General features: G+C 39.9%; 1 protein-coding gene across 1 annotated transcript in view; it reads left to right on the top strand.

The window, feature by feature from the left end:
- The first annotated feature begins 1013 nt into the window (after positions 1-1013).
- The window catches only part of LOC126013250 (arylacetamide deacetylase-like), a 124813-nt gene continuing 104568 nt past the window's right edge, over positions 1014-21258 (top strand). The window contains exons 1-3 of the mRNA XM_049776270.1: positions 1014-1218; positions 14910-15132; positions 20419-20488. Of these exons, the coding sequence (XP_049632227.1) occupies positions 1081-1218; positions 14910-15132; positions 20419-20488 (431 nt within the window). The 5' untranslated portion in view covers positions 1014-1080. The remainder of the gene's footprint in view (positions 1219-14909; positions 15133-20418; positions 20489-21258) is intronic.

The following is a 21258-nucleotide window of genomic DNA, read 5'->3' as shown; positions in this document are numbered from 1 at the left end:
TTTTCCACTCTGGAGAAGCCTGTGCTCTCTTAAAAATGTATTTCTTCTCTGTTTCTTTATATATTTTAAATTAAGTTTTGTTCAATAAAAACCATTTTGTTTCACAGCTCTCTCCACCCACAAAGAAACAACAAAGCTTGGTGAATGACCACCTTCAGATCACAAAGGCATATAGCAGCATGGGACATGCATTCTCATGAATGGCTTCTAGACCTGAGACATTCCTGCTATGCCTGGCCATGATGTAGGCATCTGTCAGCTCCAAAGACCAGTATTGACCAGTACCCTCCACTAAGACAGGGTCTGAGAGGGACACCTGCAAAGTGAACTAATACGGCATGTCTCCAAGTCTACTGCTCCAATTTCTTTGCTTTTGACAAGCTACTGTGTGGACATTGGACATAAGAATAAGCCTGGGAGGCCAGCCACAGGGCCTGTCTGCAAAGCTGCAACAATTTTTCTGAACTTCTTTGGGCCTCTTTCTCTCTCATGAGAGAAGACTGTTGAGAATAAAATATTCGTTTTAGTGCACTAAACTATGGTTGTTGACAGGTGCTCAAGAACTGATAGCTGTTTTGCATGATTGTTGTGCCATTCATTTGAGATTACTATAATTTATTGGAGAACGTCATTGGTGCAAGGCAGTGAAAATGGCATAAAAATTAGTAACCAATCCTCTGGCTCATGAAAGCTTTCACAGCTATATATTTCTATCTGTCAGGTATTTCTCACTTTGAAGTTTGTTATTTGAAACAAACACCACCTTAAGTATTCTTCCATACTGTGTATTCTCATAAACATTCTGCCCCATGTAATTGTGCAACAAATGTGTACTTATTGATTACTCACCAACTTAATAAAGCCAGTGAATTGGGCAGTGTGCCAAAAAGTTTTTTTGTATTTGTTTTAAGTGTAATCATTTCTAGGATGACAGCCAATGAGATAATAGACTGGGTAAAGGCTTTGTAATCTGAAAGTTAGGTAACATGTAGGCATTGGCCAATGTCCCTGTGTGAAAATTCAGGTTATTGCTTATGCAGAAGCGCATCTACTAAGTAGCTAAGGAGGACAGAAATTATCATGAGAAGAAAAATGCTTTTGTTCCTGATTATGGGGGTCTTTGGCACATGGTACCAGTACACACCCATCCCAGAGAACACTGAGCAGCCTTGGGCATTGATGTGCATGGAAGAAAGTCTTAAGGCTCTAACAAACTTGGTAAGTAGAGAGTTTTATGATTTGTAATACATAACAGTTAGACATTTTAGTAAAATTATTTTCCTGCCTTTTGAAAAGTTTACTTTTTTTTTGGCCACTCCTGGTGGTGCTCAGGAGTTACTCCAAAATCTATCTTTAGGAATTACTCCTGGTAGGCTCGAGGGACCATATGGGATGCCAGGAATTGAACCCGAATTAGGCTGCATGCAAAGCAAAAACCCACCAGTCTTTCTATTGCTCTAGCCCTGAAAAATTCACGCTGAAGGCTTTCCAAGTGATTTAAAAATTATATGTTTAACTTACTTAAAGAATAAAGACCATGAATGTAGTGCACAAGTTTTGATTTTCAATATTAAAATATGATGTGCTGTCAAGTAAGAAGAAAGTCTTCTTGAGAGTACTGGGTCTCAGCAAAGAGGCTGAGTAATTAACCATTCTATACTCACCCAGGAACAGGCTTCTTTACAGACACATTTCTAAACAGGGTGATTGTATAATATCAAGGGAGATGGGACATATATGGTTCCCAGGCCAGGCAGAACTGCTGAGGGGACAGAGGATTGAGTTGCCTTTCTTTGGGGGTAATCACTTGGTATCCAAGACAGTCATTTCCTCCTTTTACTTTCTCTGTACTGAGCTACCTTCTGATGGTAAAGATAAGCAAACAACAAATGTTCCACAGGTCTGGGCTGGGAGGCACTGGGCATGGAAATACCTTATTGACCCTTGGAATACCAGTTGACCCTTGGCCCTATGGCAGCATTGGGGCCCTTGCCCCCATACCCTCTTTGGCCTCTCTTCTGGTCACCCCCCTAATAATTTGTGAGCCCAACCAAAGATCATAGGAAAGTTAGAATAAGTGAGTTGTGGGGAAGCAGGTTTAATAGCACAAACCATGCAAAGTAGGCCTGACTGACAGACATAGAAGTTTGCCCACGCTGAAGGTTTCTAGGGAAAACTGTGTTGATCCAGTTGGCCAGCAATAATCAACTTTTGAACTTTTGTCCCTCCCTACATGTTTTCAGGACCTAGTATCTCCAGCTTATGACAAGGTAATAACAGGTCCCAAGCTGATAGCCAAAGATACTTTATTCCATTATAACAATGCTTATATAGAAAAAGAGATATTGGATACATACAGGGTGGAAGGGCCAGTGATATAGCAGAAAAACAGTCAGGGAGAAGAAATCATAAGCTTTGGATCTTAGGAATGTCTCAAGCATCAAAGTAGGAATAAAAGTGAGGTTTTTAGGTAATATCCTTAACCAGTACTCTCCGCAGAAAAGGAGGGAAAGCCTGAAGTCAAGTCTTAGAATAACTACTGATCATGGGAAGATGGCAGCCCTCTATGTACTGTACTTCCTCAACTCTGAATGGTGTCTCTGAAGTTTTCTTACCAAGGAGAAACTCCATAGAATTTACACTATAGGATCTCCCAGAATAGCTTTTCTATGGGGTATCATCTGCCAGGTGGTTTGGGAACAGTATCACAGGCTTATTTCCACCCAACATTTCCCCTTATTCTCTTTTTTTTAAAACTTTATTTAAGCACCTTGATTACAGACATGATTGTAGTTGGGTTTAAGTCATGTAAAGAACATCACCCATTACAGGTGTAACATTCCCATCACCAATGCCTCCAAACCACCACCCTTTTTGCGAGCTTCATATTATGAGCTGGTCCTTCTGGCCCTCATCACTATGGTCTCTGGGGATTGTTACCACAATGTTCTTAATTTTTTCTTAAAACCCATAGATAGTGTTTTTCTTTTTTTTATATATTTGTATTTCTTCTTTGTCAAAGTGTCTGTCCATTTCTTCTCCCCATTTTTTGATGGGATTAGATGGTTTTTTCTTGTAAATTTCTGTCAGTGCCTTGTATATTTTGGAGATTAGCCCCTGGTCTGATGGGTATTGGGTGAATAGTTTCTCCCACTCAGTGGGTGGCTCTTGTATCCTGGGAGCTATATCCTTTGAGGTGCAGAAGCTTCTCAGCTTAATATATTCCCATTTGCTAATCTTCACTTCCACTTGCTTGGAGAGTGCAGTTTCCTCCTTGAATATGCCTGTAGTCTCAATGTCCCGGAGTATTTTGCTTATATGTTGTTCTATATATCTTATGGTTTTGGGTCTGATATAGAGGTCTTTAATCCATTAGGATTTTACCTTTGTACATGATGTTAGCTGGGGGTCTAAGTTCAATTTTTTGCAAGTGGCTAGCCAGTTGTGCCAACAACACTCGTTAAAGAGGCTTTCTTTGCTCCCTTTAGGATTTCCTGCTCCTTTATCAAAAATTAGGTGATTGTATGTTTGGGGAACATTTTCTGAGTATTCAAGCCTATTCCACTGATCTGAGGGGCCTGTCCTTATTCCAATACCATGCTGTTTTGATAACTATTGCTTTGTAGTAAAGTTTAAAGTTGGGGAAAGTAATTTCTCCCATATTCTATTTTCCAATGATTGCTTTAGCTATTCTAGGGTGTTTATTGTTCCAAACAAATTTCAAAAGTGCCTGATCCACTTCTTTGAAGAATGTCATGGGTATTGTTAGAGGGATCACATTAAATCTGTATAATGCCTTCGGGAGTATTGCCATTTTGATGATGTTAATCCTCACAATCCATGAGCAGGATATGTGTTTCCATTTCCATTGTGTCCTCTCTTATTTCTTGGAGCAGAGTTTTATAGTTTTCTATGTATAGGTCCTTCACATTTTTAGTCAAGTTGATTCCAAGATATTTGAGTTTGTGTGGCACTATTATGAATGGGGTTGTTTTCTTAATGTCCATTTCTTCCTTATTACTATTGGAGTATAGAAAGACCATTGATTCTTGTGTGTTAGTTTTGTAGCCTACCACCTTGCTATATGAGTCTATTGTTTCTAGAAGTTTTTTGGTAGAGTCTTTAGGGTTTTCTAAGTAGAGTATTATGTCATCTGCAAACAGTGAGAGCTTGACTTCTTCCTTTCCTATCTGGATTTCCTTGATATATTTTTCTTGCCTAATCGCTATAGCAAGTACTTCCAGTGCTATGTTGAATAGGAGTGGTGAGAGAGGACAGCCTTGTCTTGTGCCAGAATTTAGAGGGAAGGCTTTAATTTTTCTCCATTGAGGATAATATTTGCCACTGGCTTGTGGTAGATGGCCTTAACTATATTGAGAAAGGTTTCTTTCATTCCTATCTTGCTGAGAGTTTTGATCAAGAATGGGTGTTGGACCTTATCAAATGCTTTCTCTGCATCTATTGATATGATTATGTGGTTTTTATTTTTCTTGCTGTTGATGTTGTGTATTATGTTGATAGATTTACGGATGTTAAACCATCCTTGCATTCCTGGGATGAAACCTACTTGATCGTAATGGATGATCTTCTTAATGAGGCATTGAATCCTATTTGCCAGGATTTTGTTGAGGATCTTTGCATCTGTATTCATCAGTGATATTGGTCTGTAATTTTCTTTTTTGGTAGCATCTCTATCTGGTTTAGGTATCAAGGTGATGTTGGCTTCATAAAAACTATTTGCAAGTGTTCCTGTTTTTTTTTTTTTTTTGTATTCATGAAAGAGTCTTGCCAGGATTGGTAGTAGTTCCTCTTGGAAAGTTTGAAAAAATTCATTAGTGAATCAATCTGGGCCTGGGCTTTTCCTTTTGGGCAGACATTTGATTACCATTTTACTTTTATCAATAGTGATGGGGTGTTTAGATATGCTACATCCTCTTCCTTCAACTGTGGAAGATTATAAGAGTCCAAGAATTGATCCACGGGGCCGCAGATATAGCATAAAGGTAAGGCATTTGCCTTTCATGCAGGAGGTCATTGGTTCGAATCCCAGCGTCCCATATGGTCCCCCGAGCCTTCCAGGAGCAATTTCTGAGCCTGGAGGTAGGAATAACCCCTGAGCACTGCCGGGTGTGATCCAAAAACCACAAAAAAAAAAAAAAAGAATTGATCCATTTCTTCCAGGTTCGCATTTTTAGTTGCATAGAGTTTCTCAAAATAGTATCTGTTTACTCTTTGAATCTCTGTCATATTAGTAGTGATCTCTCCTTTCTCATTCCTAATATGAGTTATCAAGTTTCTCTCTCTCTTTTTTTGTTAGTTTTGCCAGTGATCTATTAATCTTGTTTATTTTTTCAAAGAACCAACTTCTGCTTTCATTGATCTTTCAGATTGTTTTTTGGGTTTCCATCTCATTGATTTCTGCTCTCAGCTTTTTTTATTTACTTCTGTCTCTTTATCTTTGTGTCCTTTTGTTGAGCACTTTCTAGTTCTATTAGCTGTCATTAAGCTACTCAGGTAAGCTCCTTCTTTCTTCCTAATGTGTGCTTGCTAAGCTATAAATTTTCCTCTAAGTACTGCTTTTGCTGTGTCCCCTAAATTCTGATAGTTTGTGTCTTTATTGTCATTTGTTTCCAGGAACCTTTTGATTTCCTCCTTGATTTCATCTCAGACTCACTGGTTATTCAGTATGAGGCTGTTTAACTTCCAGGTGTTAAAATTTCTCTTCTGTGTCCCTTTGAAATTCACAAATAATTTCAGGGCCTTGTGGTCAGTGAAGGTAGACTGCAAAAATTCTATCCTCTTGATATTATGGAGGTATGTTTTATGTGCCAGCATGTAGTCTATCCTGGAGAATGTCCCATGTACATTGGAGAAGAATGTGTATCCAGGTTTCTGGGGGATGGAGTGTCCTATATATATCCACTATGCCTCTTTCTTCCATTTCTCTCCTCATGTCTAGTATATTCTTGTTGGGTTTCAGTGTGGTTGACCTATCCAGTGTTGACAAAGCCGTGTTGAGGTCCCCCACAATTATTGTGTTGTTATTGATATTATTTTTCAGATTTGTCAACAGTTGTATTAAATATTTTGCTGGCCCCTCATTCGGTGCATATATGTTTAGGATAGTGATTTCTTCCTGCTCTACATACCCCTTGATTAATATAAAATGTCCATCTTTGTCCCTAACAACCTTCCTGAGTATAAAGTTTGCATTATATTAGTATGGCCACTTCATCTTTTAATGAAGTGTTGTTTGCTTGGATAATTTTTCTCCAGCCTTTTATTTTGAGTCTATGTTTGTTCTGACTTCAGGTGTGTTTATTGTAGGCAGCAGAAGGTTGGATTGAGTTTTTTGATCCATTTAGCCACTCTGTGTCTCTTAACTGGTACATTTAGTTGACTGACGTTGAGAGAAAGAATTTTCCTGGGATTTAATGCCATATTTATATCGAAATTTGGTGTGTCTTTTGGTTAGTCTTGTCTTAAATTAGGTCTTTCAGTTTTTCTCTTAAGACTGTTTTTGAGTCTGTAAAGTTTCTGAGCTATTTTTTGTCTGTGAAACTATGTATTCTCCGTCAAACTGGAAAGTGAGTTTTTCTGGGTACAGTATTCTAGGTGAAGCATTCATTTCATTCAGTCTTGTCAGAATATCTCACCACTGCTTTCTGGCATTGAGTGTTTCTGGTGACAGGTCTGCTGTAAATCTCAAGGATGCTTGCTTGAACATAATTTCCCCTTTTGATCTTGCTGTTTTCAGAATTCTGTCTCTATCTGTGGGATTTGTCATTGTGACTAGGATGTGTCTTTGGGTGGTTTTTCTGGGGTTTCTTTTGGTTGGTACTCTTCAAGCATGCAGGATTTGATCACATATATTCTTTAGCTCTGGAAGTTTCTCTTTAATGATGTTCTTGACCTTGATTCTTCCTGGAAATTTTCTTCCTGGGTCTCTGGGACTCCAATGATTCTTAAATTGTTTCTGTTGAGCTTATCATAGACTTCTATTTTCATTTCTTACCGTTCTTTGACTAATTTTCCATTGTCTATTCATTTGCTTTAAGTTTTTTTTCCAATCTCTCCTGCTGTATGGAATTGTTATTTATCTCTTCTTCCACAGCACCAAGTCCATTCTCAGCTTTGTTACGCTGTCCCAGAGTTTATCCATTTTGTCATTCACTTCATTTACTGAGTTTTTTAGGCCTGTTAGTTGACATGTTATTTCAGTTTGGAGTTTTGTGATTTCTGTCTTCACATTTTCTTGGTTCTTATTAGTGTTCTGTTCAACTCAATCCATGGTTTCTTTGAGTTCGTTGAGGATCTTCCATATTGCTAGTCTAAAGTCCTTATCTGAGAGGTTGATTAGTTGGTTGGTCATTATCTGGTCATAAGAATTGTCATCTTCATTCTCTATGTCTGATGCTGGCCTGCATTGCTTCCCCATTGTCACACTTGTATTGTGGTGGTATTCATTTGCTAAATGATGTAGGTAACCTCACTCCTCTGGCTCCGCCTTTTTTGGATTGGCCGACTTGCCACCAAGAAAGGGGAGTCCTCTGTGGATGAAGCCTTACACAGGATCAAATCTTAGGCCTGAGCATGCAGTAGAGAAGACAGTCTGAAGTGAAATGCTGGGCTTCAGTGATCTAGCACAGTTGTTAGTGTGATTTTTTCTTCTTGTTGCGATGTTGTTCTTTTCTTAGAAAGAGCGCATGGCCGTGTAGCCAAGCGGAGCAAAATGCTCTTCTGGAGCCTCTTTTTGGCCAACTCCCAAGAGGTTCACGCAACAGGACAGTAGACAGACACACACAGGTAGCACTCACAATTTTTTACAGTCAGGCCCCGCTGGGCAGGCATAATTTTGTAGATTTTTCCAGCCTGACGTCACAAACAGGGGACCTGGCTTCTGCAAAGTACTGCTTATAGCTGGTTTTCACGTTATGGAGTTGTTCCTTGGCGTTCCTGCCCTAGAATTGGCCTCTGGGATAGCAAGTTTTCTGGAGCCTCTTTTCGGCCCCCTCCCAAGAGGTTCATGCAACAGGACAGTAGACAGACACACAGGCAGCACTCACAATTTTTCACAGTCGGGCTCCACTGGGCAGGTATAGTTTCGTGGATTTTCCCATTCTGACGTCACAAACGGGGGATCTAGCTTCTGCAAAGTACTGCTTATAGCCTTTTTTCATGTTATGGAGTAGTTCATTGGCGTTCCTGCCCTGAATTGGCCTTTGGAAGAGCGAGTTTTCTGGAGCCTCTTTTCGGCCCACTTCCATGAGGTTCATGCAACAGGACAGTAGGCAGACACACACAGGCAGCACTCACAGTTTTTCACAGTCAGGCCCCACTGGGCAGGCGTAGTTTCATAGATTTTCCCAGCCTGATGTCACAAACAGGGGACTGATGTGGAGGGTCGCCGATGCGGGGGGTCTCTGTGTCCAGGTGGAGTGGCTTCAGCGCACTGTACTCACTCTGGGGACGGACAGGCAGGCTGGCGGGCACATAGGTCTTCGTGTGCCTATGTGGAGCAGGCCCAGGGAATGCACTCACCCTGGGCACCAGCACAGGGGGTCACGGATGTGGGGGTCCCTGTGCCCAGGTGGAGCACCTTCAGGGCACTGCACTCACTCTGGCAGTGGTCCTCAAACTTTTTAAACAGGGGTCAGTTTACTGTCCCTCAGATCGTTGGCGGGCCGGACTATAGTAAAAACAAAAACTGTGAACAAATTCCTCTGCACACTGCATCTATCTTATTTTGAAGTGAAGAAACAAAACAGGGACAAATACAATATGTGGCCTGCAGGCCATTGTTATGCCCCACATTGCTGCGGACTGTTTTATCCTAATGGGATAAAAAGTCCCTAAGCATAACCTTAGTGGGTTCTTATCCCACTGAGAGTCAAATGGGAGCACGAAGAGGTGAATATGAAATATGAATTATGAAATATGAAATGAATGAGACCACACAGAATGCATGGGAACTTGCGTCTAGAAAGACGAAGACAAATTTATTTTTTGAGCTGGGTAGCTTTTAAGGGTTGAAGTTTGGAATGCAGGGTGTAATTTTTGACATCAAAGAAAGTGGAAAATTGTTAGGGAAACAGAAATGAAAGAGGTGGCTAAAATTTGCACATTAAAGAACTGATACTGAATTTGAAAAGAAGTTTTGTTTTGGGTTAGCTTTGTTTTGGGTAAGCAGGGGAAACCAGGTAATTTTCAGGGAAGTGGGAAGAGAGAGAAATGTTTTAGAGTTTTTGGGGAAAACTGAAAATTGGTTTACTATGAGCTAAGTTTTGGGAAAAAACATGATTTTGGCGCCAAAGTAACAAAGATCACAAGAGCTGGTTAGTGGGAAACTTTTGGTGGGATTTGTACTGTCCTCCTTTGTTAGAAATAATTCCTAAGGCCTGATTTTTAATAATGGTTAAAAATAAAGAGAAAGATAGTTACAGCCACTTTAGAATTATGGCCAAACACTCCACGCAAAGGGTCAACTGATTTTGACTGCTCTAAGTGGGCCTTTTTGGCAAATAATTCTTTTTCAGGAGAGCACTACACCTAAGAAGGCTGAAAAAGCGCTTCTGATGTGTGCCCCTCCTGAGTGGGGTGTAACAGGCCATAGTTTGAAGACCCTTGCCTAGAGTTTATTTTATTAGGCACACTTTTCACCTGGTTTTGCACTGGAGCCTCTTTTCAGAGGGTGGGAAAGTTTTCTTCTATTATTTCCCTAATCACTTGTTCTCCCCCTTTCCCTATTTCCTCCCCTTCTGTTATTGCTACAATGCGTAGATTTATTATTTTGTCTTTATCTATTAAATACCTAACTTTTTCTTTCAATGCTTTACCTTTTATTTTCTTATTGGCTTCTTTGTAATTTTTGGTTTGTAGTTCTTCTACAAGTTCTTCTATGTGATTCTCCAACGATGTAATTCTGCTACTATGGCTTGCTAAGATATATCTTATTTCCATTAATTCCATTTGTATGAATTATCTCATATTCTGTAAAAGTTCTTCTTTGAGCTTGTTGATTTGTAGTGATTCCATGATTTCTTGTGTCATGGCTTGCAATGCTGCTTTTAGGAGTTCATCTATTGGGCCCATGCATTTTGGTGGACTTGGAAACTTGGTAGGATTTCTCTCCATATTCCCGGTTTTTAGTGTCTTCCTTAGTTTACCCATATTTCTTTGCATTTGGCGGTTTGTCATGGAGTCACTGAGCTCCACAGATCTGGTTGGGTCATCCACCCCTCCCCCTCCCTGGCATTCAGCATGGTTCAGTCCCCAGCTGCGGAGACCGAGCTCCACAGGTTGGCTGGGTCAACTGCCCTCCCCTTCTATTTGGCAAATGGCATGGTTTAGTCCCAGCTCCAGAGACTGAGCTCCACAGGCCTGCTGGGTCAACCACCCCTCTCCCTCTACCTGGCAGACTTTGTGGTTCAGTCCCCAGCTGAAGAGACCAAGTCTACAGGTTGGCTGGCTTAACACCCCACACACACACACACCTGGAAGACTGCATGGTTCAGTCCCCAGCTACAGAGATTCTTTTTTTTTTTTTTTGCATTTTGTTCTCTCTTTATTTATTTTTTTTCAATGAAACATTATTTATACAAGTACAACAATTTTAACCAATGGGAGCATAAACACATTTTGATGGCGGGAAGGATAAAGAGGAACCTGGCAGGATGGGGGGAGGGGAAGCAAATTCTTAAACAAATAGCTGATTGATATTTACGCAAATACAATTATTTGTTTAGCCTATTTTCCATTTAGATCTATCTTTTGTGCAAGCAATAAGGATCATAATTTAAACTTTACAAAAACATATCTATAACTACATGCTTGAGAGCAGTTACAAAAACAGGTTCCATGGAAAGGTTAAGGAATCTGGTTAAGCCAGATTCTTTGTGCTGAGCTAAATTTATTTGCAGAATTTTCTGTTGGTTTGGGGCTATGCAAACTTTTGTGGCTTGAATCAGACAGGCGGTGAAAAATTCATTCAGAGTTCCTTTGATATGTGGGGTGCTCGGTCTCCCACATCTCCCCCTGTTTAGTATACAATATCGAAGGGACAGACGTGCCTCGGTGGACTGGCCACACTGGGTGAAGAGGTGTGGGGCTTCCAGTCACCGCATCTGCTACCCTTGAGTCAGTCATTTCCAAAGCTTGGCAAGGCTCGAGTGCACAGATTGAGGTCTATGCGCCAGCTCCTCGATAACTTCAAACTTAAGTGGCAGAGAGTTGGCAGGAGGGGAGATGTCAGGTGTCAGCTGGTCTTCTGAGGTGCATAGTTGTTGGTACAGAACCTTTGAGTCCTTTCTGGTTGCTTCATCCACTTGATTCTTTACGAAGGTGGTGAGTTTGCGAAAAGCCCAAGGACCAACGGAAACTAGCAACATAAAGCCAATGAAGGGCCCCAAAAAGGCTGGGAGCACTGTTGTTATCCATGGAGTGGTAGAAAACCAATTTTTGTACCAGCTCTCACTCTGCTCTATATCGTTTTGTCTATTTACTAAATTATCCTCTATGTGTTGAATGCTATCTCTAGCTAAGCCGAATTTATTTTAAAAAGCAACATTTTACTCTAAAGATGACACATATTCCCCCCTCCCTCAAAAATGTTAATTTTGAACCACGGCGGTTATTCTGCACTCTTTGCTAGGAAATCAACAGTAGTGTAAACTTCTTTAAGTTTGTAAACATTTTTAGCAACAGTTATAAGGCATTAGCAGATTCTAGAGTATGAACCAATGAATAAATATTTGTGCTTACACCAATAACACCTAGGCCTTTTAATAAGGCTAGGGTGATGGCATTGTTTGATTTTTGTACTGCAGCGGGGGAGAGACACAAGATTATATTTAAAAGGTAATAAGGCAATTTTTGATCTAACAGTCAATTTAGACATTAAAACAACCAAAACACAGTGGTACTAGGACTAAAGAAACAAATGTAAAACAATGGGGGAGATAAGCTAGTGAAACAGGCAAAAAACGTTAAATTGGGGGCAATCATGAACTGAAAGGAGAAATCAATGGCAAGAATTTGATTACAATTTTAGGGGGAATCATATTGGGTATCACAAGGCAAAGTTCAAGTTCCACCACCTGTTCCAAGGTGATTTTGATTCTTATACTATATTTTAGTGGAAAGGCTTTTAGTTTATCACCACTGAGAATAATATTTGTCATTGGCTTGTGGTAGATAGCCTTGACTATGTTGATAAAAGTTTCTTCCATTTCCATCTTGATGAGAGGTTTTTTTTTAATCAAAAATATATATTTTGGACCTTATCATTTGCTTTCTCTGGATCTATTGATATGATCATATGGTTTTTATATTTCTTTTTGTTGACATGGTGTATTATGTTGTTAATTTATGTATGTTAATCCATTCTTGCATTCCTGGAATGAATCATACATGGTCTTGGTGTGTGACCTACTTGATGAAGTATTAGATCCTATTTGCTAGAATTTTGTTGAGGATCTTTGTATCTGTATTTATCAGGGATATTCGTCTGTCATTTTTATTTTTGCCACTATCTCTGTCTGATTTTGGTATCACCGTGATGTTAGCTTAATAGAAACTATTTGAGTGTCCTGATTCTTCAATTTCATGAAAGATCCTGAAAAAGATTGGTAATAGTTCCTCTTGAAAGATTTAAAGAGTTCATTAGTGAATCCATCTTGGCCAGGCTTTTGTTTTCAGGAAGACTTCTGATTACGATTTTATATCCTCAGTAGTGATGGGCCTGTTTAGATATGTTCAAACATTCTGGTTTAGCCAAGTAAGATTATAAGAGTCCAAGAATTTATCCATTTCTTCTAGGTTCTAATATTTCATGGCATAAATGTTCTCATGGTAGTCTCTCATTACTCTTTGGATCTCTGCAGTATCTATAATGATATTACCCCTTTCATTTCTAATCCTATTTATTGTTTCTCTTTTTCCATTTCTTTGTTTACTAGTGGTTTATCAGTCTTATTTATTTTTTCAAAGAACCAACTTTTGCTTTTGTTGTTCTTTTGGATTGTTTTTTGGATTTCCACTACATTGATTTCTGTTCTAAGCTTTGTTATTTCCTTCTGTCTACCTAGTTTTGGTTCCTATTGTTGATCATTTTCTAATTTTAAAAGCTTTGTCATTAATGTTTTATACAAACCCATCTTCCTTTATGATGTGTGCTCGCAAAGCAATAAATTTTCCCCTTATTACCACTTTTGCTGTGTCCCATAAATTCTACTAATTTGTTCTTCATTGTCATTTTTTTCCAGGAATGTTCTGATTTCCTCTTTGATTTCATCTCTAATTCACTGGTTGTTCAGTAGTGAGATTTTTAATTTCCAGTTGTTAAAGTTTTTCTTCTGTATTCCTTTGTATTTAACTTCTATTTTCAGTGCCTTGTGATCCAAGAAGGTAGACTGTACAATTTCTACCCTCTAGACTTTGTGGAGATTTGTTTTATGGGCCAGGATGTCATCTATCTTGGAGAATAAACCATGTGCATTGGTGAAGAATTGTGGGGGTGTTAACTCCAGACTCAGGATCTATTCCACAAAGATCTCAAGAAGATGAACAGTAATACAAAAAGAGCATTGGAGTTTATTTTAGCATGCTGGGGTCAAAAATCCTTGGGAAAATTGCAACCCCAGCAATAGCTCAGAAGTCATTTTTATAGAAAGGCTAGTGGGTTTCCACATAGTCATAATTGACCTTTAAGTCTATACATTCTTAATACACTGTATCAGACATATTTATAGCTTTGGCTGTATGTTTAGCAAAAGGAAATCTTTTCTTTACAGACCTGATGTGCAGTGTTCAGTTTCTACATTCTTCTGAGTTCATTTGAACCTTGTGGTTTGTCCTGGTACATGCTATGTGCTCACAAAGTCATGTGGCAGAGACTAGTGACTATTATCTTAGGCCTAGTTCCAGGTTCACACACTATAAGCCTGTCATGGCTGCATTTACATTTATAGCAAAGCTTAGTTACAGAAGCAGAACAAGCAGTTAACTCTAAATCAAACTTGTTTCTAAACTTTTATTCTAACAGGGAAGGCCTGGAATCCAAGACTGAGAGTAAATACTTATCAAGGGGAGATGGCACAGTTCTTGGTGCTATCCTTCTCCATCTGGAATAATGTCTCCAAAGCTTTCTCCTCAAGGAGAATCTTCAAGCAGTTGCTCTATGTTGTTCTATTTGCCAGATACTTCAGGAATAGGGAGGTTCCAACAGAAATAAATACACACTGTCCAAGAGATAGCACACCTGCTGAGGCAAACCCCTGAAACAGACCTACTCATGTATATTAATGGAGACAGAAAGTGGAGGATTGACACATGTTTCTATTGGCTTGATGGTTCAGGAGCTTATAGGGAGGAATCTCTGGTGTACAGCCTCTGCTGACCAGTTCAGTGTTGGCAGGTTCTGCAGTTTGTAGCAGCATAAAGGATTTTTCTGTCTTGATTCTATCAAAGATTGTCCAAGAAAGGGATTACTTATTTTCCTTCCTTCTTCAGGTGGTTCCCTGCCCAGCCCTTCAGGACTACTGTCAGACTCATTTGCTTCTGGAAATTTCTCCCTCTTCTCATACAGCAGCTGTGGTATGTCAGGTGACCACTGTAGTGTTCCCTGTCTGTACTCTTGAGCCCCAGAGTGATACATTAAAGCTGACAAGTCCTATTCACCTACCCTAGTTTATGCTTATTTACATCAGGGAATTTACTTTGACTTTGCACTTAAAGAAGGAAGAATAGTTTTCCAAGTGGTCATAATTTATAATCCTGTAGGGCAACTGCTGTGCTAAACCCTGGGCTGTGAGACATTATGTGTGGTCCAGGGTATTGGGATTTCTCTGACTGTGCCTGTGCATGTTTGCCCTAATGCTCATGGCTGGCTCTGCTCTTGTCTCTTTTCTTAGTTGCTATTGATTGAGCTGCTGGGAATCAGCCACTTCATGACCAGTATCAATTTTCTTATGAGATTTCTGGATATACCACCCACTTCTGATGAAAATGTCACTGTGGTGGACACCACTTTCCACAACATTTCTGTCCGTGTCTATTTGCCAAAACAGAAGACCAAGACACTTAGAAGAGGAGTATTTTTTATCCATGGTGGTGGTTTTTCTTTGGGAAATTCTGGTATGTGTCTGTATTATTTTTTTTATCTTAACATGCAATTTGTTGAGTTGCTGATTCTAATTTACCACTATAATATACCTGTTAAACATTATAACAGTAAACAAATTTCAGCCATTTAAATGTTATTTATTTGGAATTAAGTTAGTTTAGAAGAATTATAATCATCTAACTCCAATACAAAATAGCCAATAATATTGAACCATCTTGTTCTGCCTCACAAATTGAGGGGGAAATAATGGAGGATTCCAAGACCAAACAGGTGTATGAACATTGAGTAGAAATAAAAATGATCATACTTAAACACCAAATCCAAAGCCAATGACAACAGAATCAAAATCCAATCTACAACAAGCTAGACACAGAGGGGACCACTTATACTAGCAGCCCAGGAGGTCAAAGGAGGGGGATAATGGGAATCATGCTGGGAACAGAGGTGAAGAGAGTACAACACTGGTGGTGTGAATGCCCTGATTCAATGTCACTATGTGCCTAAAATATTAATGTGAAATGTTTGTCATTTACTTTGGTCAAAATAAAAATTATTTAATTATAAATCAATTTAAAAATTTTAAGAGAAAAAGATAATAAATAAAGTAATAAAAAGCTATAATTAATTTTATTTTATTATTTTCTTTACTTTTTTAATATTTTATTTAAACATCTTGATTACATACATGATTGTGTTTGAGTTTCAGTCATGTAGAGAACACCACCCATCACCAGTGCAACATTCCCATCACCAATGTCCCAAATCTCCCTCCTCCAAGTCTATTCTCAGCTTCTGATACCCTGTCCCTGAGCTTATCCATTTTGTTATTCACTTTGTTTACTGACTTTTTCAGGCCTGTTAGTTGACATGTTATTTCAGTTTGGAGTTTTGTGATTTCTGTCTTCATATTTTCTTGGTTCTTATTAGTGTTCTGTTCAACTCGATCCATGGTTTCTTAGAGTTCGTTGAGTATCTTCCATATTGCTAGTCTAAAGTCCTTATCTGAGAGGTTGATTAATTGGTTGGTCATTATCTCGTCATCAGAATTGTCATCTTCATTCTTTATGTCTGATGCTGGCCTGTGTTGTTTCCCCATTGTCACACCTGTGTTGTGGGTTTTTCTACGTGTGGTGGTATTCATTGGCTAAATGATGCAGGCAGCACACTCCTATGGCTCCGACCTTTCTGGATGGACCAACTTGCCTCCAAGGGAGGGGAGTCCTCCATGGATGAAGCCTCACACAGGATCATATCTTAGGCCCGAGCATGCAGCAGAGAAGACTGTCCGGAGAGAAATGCTTGCTTTAGTGATCCAGCACAATCCTTAGTGTGATTTTTTCTTCTTGTTTTGATTGTGTTCCTTTCTTAGAAAGGGCACACGGCTGTGTAGCAAAGCAGAGCCAAAGTGCTCTGATGGAGCCTATTTTCGGCCCACTCCCAAGAGGTTCACGCAACAGGATAGTAGACAGACACACACAGGCAACACTCACAGTTTTTCACAGTTGGGTCCCATTGGGCAGGTGTAATTTTCACTTGCTCGCTGGGCAGCTTCAGAATGCAGTATTTTTGGGGTTTGCTTCCCAGGACTCTGAGGAGAGCTTCAAGAATTCAGGAAAAACTGAGAAGCACAGGACAGGGCTCCCTTCAGATCCTCAGTTTCCTCAGATGAAGCACAGCAGGGCTGAGACTCTGCAGGTAGAGCAATCAGCACTCTGCCTGGCAACCCCCACAGCCAGCCATTTCTTACTCACTCACTCGCTCGCTGGGTAGCTTCAGAATGTAGTTTATTTTGGGTTCGCTTCCCAGGGCTCTGAGGAGAGCTTCAAGAATTCAGGAAAGACAGAGAAGCACAGGACAGGGCTCCCTTCAGGTCCTCAGTTTTCTCAGAAGAAGCACAGCAGGGCAGAGACTCTGCAGGCAGAGCAATCAGCACTCTGCCTGGCAACCTCCACAGCCAGCAATTTCTTATTCCTATAATTAATTTTAGAAGATAAATAATTATTTGAATTTAGACAGTTGTTATTAATTTTATTAATTGCCATTGCAATGAAAGAAAGTGAGTAGATCATGGAGCAAATATCAGGAAAGGAGATATTGACTCCAGATTTTCAATAAACCCAGTGGTGAGGGAAAGGGAAAGAATTAGATGAGAATAAAACATAGATTTGAACAAGGTTGCTTTTAAATTTTTATACTTAAAGTAACTAACTTAACGTTCATTTTGTATCTTTAATATATTTCTATGTGTCCAGTATTTGAATTATACTTTATACTTTTACTCTAGATACTGCGAAGTTTCTCTCTCTTTTTATAATTACTTTATTTAAGTACCGTGGTTACACAGTTGTTCATGATTGAATGTCATAGACTGTACACCAGTGCACTTGTCCACCACCAGTGCACCAGTTTCCTTCCCATCTACCACCTGCGCCTCCTTCTGGGGAAGGCACTTCTCTCTCTCTCTCTCTCTCTCTCTCTCTCTCTCTCTCTCTCTCTTTCCTTTCTAACATGTGATTTAAACTATTGCTAATGAAGGGTTGCAATTTTTATCACTTTATTCAGTTCTTTTCTAGAGTGATCAGTTCCAACTATCATTGTCATAGTGGATCCCTCTCTATCCCAACTGCAAAGACCTTTGTGGCTAGCTTCTTAACTTAGACTGGTTCTTCTGGTCCTGATCTCTATTCTCTCTGGATATTATTTCTTTTCTTTCCTTATTTCTTGGGGGGCATACCCAGTGGTGCTCAGGAGTTACTCCTGACTCTGTGCTCAGAAATCACTCCTGGCATGCTTGGGGGACCATATGGGATGCCGGGAATTTAACCCAGATCCATCCTGGATTAGCCGTGTGCAAGTCAAATGCTCTACTGCTGTGCTATCTCTCTAGCCCCCTTTTATTTTCTTATATCCCACAAATGAGTGAGGCTATTCTATGTTTCTATTATTGCCCACCTGACTTATTTCACTAAGTGTAATTATCTCCATAGCTATCCACATATAAGCAAATTTTATGACTTTATTTTTCCTAACACCTGCATAGTATTCATTCTGTAGATGTACCAAAGTTTATTGAGTCACTCATCTGCTCTAGGACATCTGGGCTGTTTCCAGATTCTGACTATTATAAATAGTGCTGCAATAAACATAGGTATTTAGAGGACTTTTCTGCCTGGTGTTTTTGGGTGCTTAGGCTATATCCCTAGGAGTGGTATTGCTGGGAGCTCATGTGGAGCTCAATTTCTACTGTTTTTAGGATTATTCATCTTATTTTTACAAAAAGACTGGACCAGTCTATATTCCCACCAGCCATGAATGAGAGTCCATTTTTCCAAACATCCATACCAACATTGGTTGTTTATGTTCTTTGTGATGTATGCCAGTCTCTGTGGTGTGACATGGCATCTTATTGCTGTTTTGACTTGCATCTCCCTAGATTAATTATATGGAGAATATTTTATGTGCCTTTTGGAGCTCTGTATTTCTTTTTTGAGGAAATGTCTGTTTACTTTCCCACACTTTTTGGATAGGGTTATGTAACTCCACCCTGGATTTAGGTGTATCTCTCTGAGACCCGCCCATTCCTGGGAGGGCTCTTGGGAAGCGGATATTGCATGTATCTTTACCTGCAAGACCCCACGCCTTTTACTGGGAGTGGTCTTGGAAAGGTAAGATAAGGCCTTTGACCCAGGGGATTAGGGTCTTTTGGTCTTTTGCCAGCATGGAGGTCAAAGGGAAGATGGCTGAAAGGAGTTATGATGCAGGGCTAGCTAAGAATGGCTGAATGCTTAATTGGTTATAATATAGGCCACACATGTGATGGATAGGGTATGAATAAAGCTGATACTTCCTGAAGCCTTACTGTGAGTGAGATTTTTACCCACCGCTTTCATGAACTTCCAGACCTGCCAGCTGAAGGGGGTTGCAGAGCCACATGGCCTGGTATGGAAGAGAAAGGTCCCTCCATCTATCCATCTTTATCCAGAACCATCAGTAATTATTTAACCATCATTAATTATTTAACACTACAGGGTTATATATTTTTTTCTTGCTCAGCTCTACCAGTGCCTTTTACATCTTAGGTAATAGCCTCTTATCAGATAAGTATTGGATGAATATTTGTTTACATACCATGAGGAGGCTTTGTACCCTAGTCACCGTTTACTTTGAGGTACAGAAGCTTCTTTTTAATGAAGTCAATTTGTTTATCTTTGCTTCCATTACTTTGGTCAGTGCTGTTTCATCCTTGAAGATGCTTGGGGTTGAAGACTCTTTTCTCATGCATTTGTCATCTGTCGATTTTCTCTCTGAGTTTGCATAAGTTGGTCATTATTTCTTCACAGAGGTGCAGGTAGTAGCTCTGGGTAACCTAGAAGAGTCTTAGGGCCAGTCCTAGATATGGAGAATCAACTTGTGTCTTCAGAGGGCAATGGGTCCTCACACAGTGCTAGTGAAAATTATCTCGCATGGTGCTCTTTCTTTTGCAGTGAGATCATGTTTCCAGAACAATGTATGACTATGTAGCAGCTTAGCCAGCACCTGAGCCACACACACACACACACACACACACACACACACAGAAATACACAATTTTTTCCTTCAAAGATCTTTCCTTCAAGCCTGGGCATATTTGCTACAGCTGCTAAAATGCTCAAACAAATTGTACTTGTCTGGAGCTTTCTGTTTCCACGTGGGAGGGAAAAATGGCACTGTGCCTTCATTTAAACTTAGTGTGTCCAACCTTGGGCCAGCTGTATGGGTGAAAAGTTCTAATCTGCTGTGTCTTGTTTGATATTCTCAAACCTTGCCATGTCACTGAAAGTCATTTAAGTGTCTTCCATGATCATGGGAGACCTTATATGGGAGACCACAACAGGCTGCGCCGTTCTTATCCTGATACCAGTCAGGGTCTAATAACAGAACTCTTCTCTCATGCCAGAGAACAGAGCTGGCCAGTCAACCTAGCTCACTCCTCTAGCCTGGCACGTTGTTACTTTAATTTCTGGGTCTTCCCTTACTCTTCTGCCCAATGGCATAATCTGCCATTGTTTCACTCTCTGTTCATGTATGTTTCTCAAACATCTCACACCTGCTAAATGAAGGGAAACAAGGCTCATTTGGAGAATGAAACTGGTCAGAATTGTGCCAGGGGCCACTGTGGAATGTGACTATGAAGGGAAACCAAGCAGAAGTAAATTCTGTAGGAACCTACTTAGCTTCTGGAGCCAGGAACTCCTGCTTTCCTATAGGAGATTCATCCACTCATATATAGTCCCTGACTCCTGTTTGTTTCATTCCAGCGTATTATGGCTATGACCTTCTCTCAAGACGGACCGCACACAGACTGGATGCTGTGGTCATTTCCACCAAGTAAGAACAGTGCAGGCACTGGGCTAGGTATTTAGGTGCCTTCTGTTGGTGCCACTATTATTCCTGGGTATATGTACTGCCATGACATCTAGAAAGTAAGAGTAGTGAACACAAGTTTGCTATGAGCCCAGCTGAGTCAGAGAGTCAAGAGCTGCCCATGAGGTGTGGGGATCAGTGTGGAGGACTGTAAGAAACATTGTAGGGTGTGTCTGACCAACATGGGCCCTGCTCTCTTTTAACCATAGAGCTCAGAACTGGGGTAGGCCTTAGAACCCAATCCAGTCCCAAACTAGTACTAATTAAGGAAGTTGCTTTGTGACCATTGTATGCTTTCTCATTCACTTTTATCATATACAAATTGAAGTCATAGAAGAGTTTCTCTAACAGTGTTTTGTGGATCATATTATAAAGCATAATTACAGCTTTAGTACCATTATTTCATTGTCTAAACCTTCCTTGAAAGCAACTACTCACCAAATAGTATGAGAATATGTATATAAGCCTCCTCAAAAATTCTTTTTTTATCGTGAACAATTTTATCTGTGAAAAATTGTATTATGAACAACCTTGTACAATGGTGTTTAAATAGAAAATATATTATTTTTAAACTTTAATATCTTTATTTAAACTCTTTGCTTACAAATATGATTGTAGTTGGGTTTCAGTCATGTAAAGAACACCCTCCTCTCACCTGTACAACATTCCCACCACCAATGTCCCGAATCTTCCTCTTCCCCACCCCACCCCCACCTGTAGCCTAGACTGGCTTT

Source organism: Suncus etruscus, chromosome 7 (assembly GCF_024139225.1).
Source record: "Suncus etruscus isolate mSunEtr1 chromosome 7, mSunEtr1.pri.cur, whole genome shotgun sequence".
Lineage (NCBI taxonomy): Eukaryota > Metazoa > Chordata > Mammalia > Eulipotyphla > Soricidae > Suncus > Suncus etruscus.
Note: the sequence above shows the minus strand (reverse complement) of the source record. Positions and strands in the feature narration are given on the sequence as shown.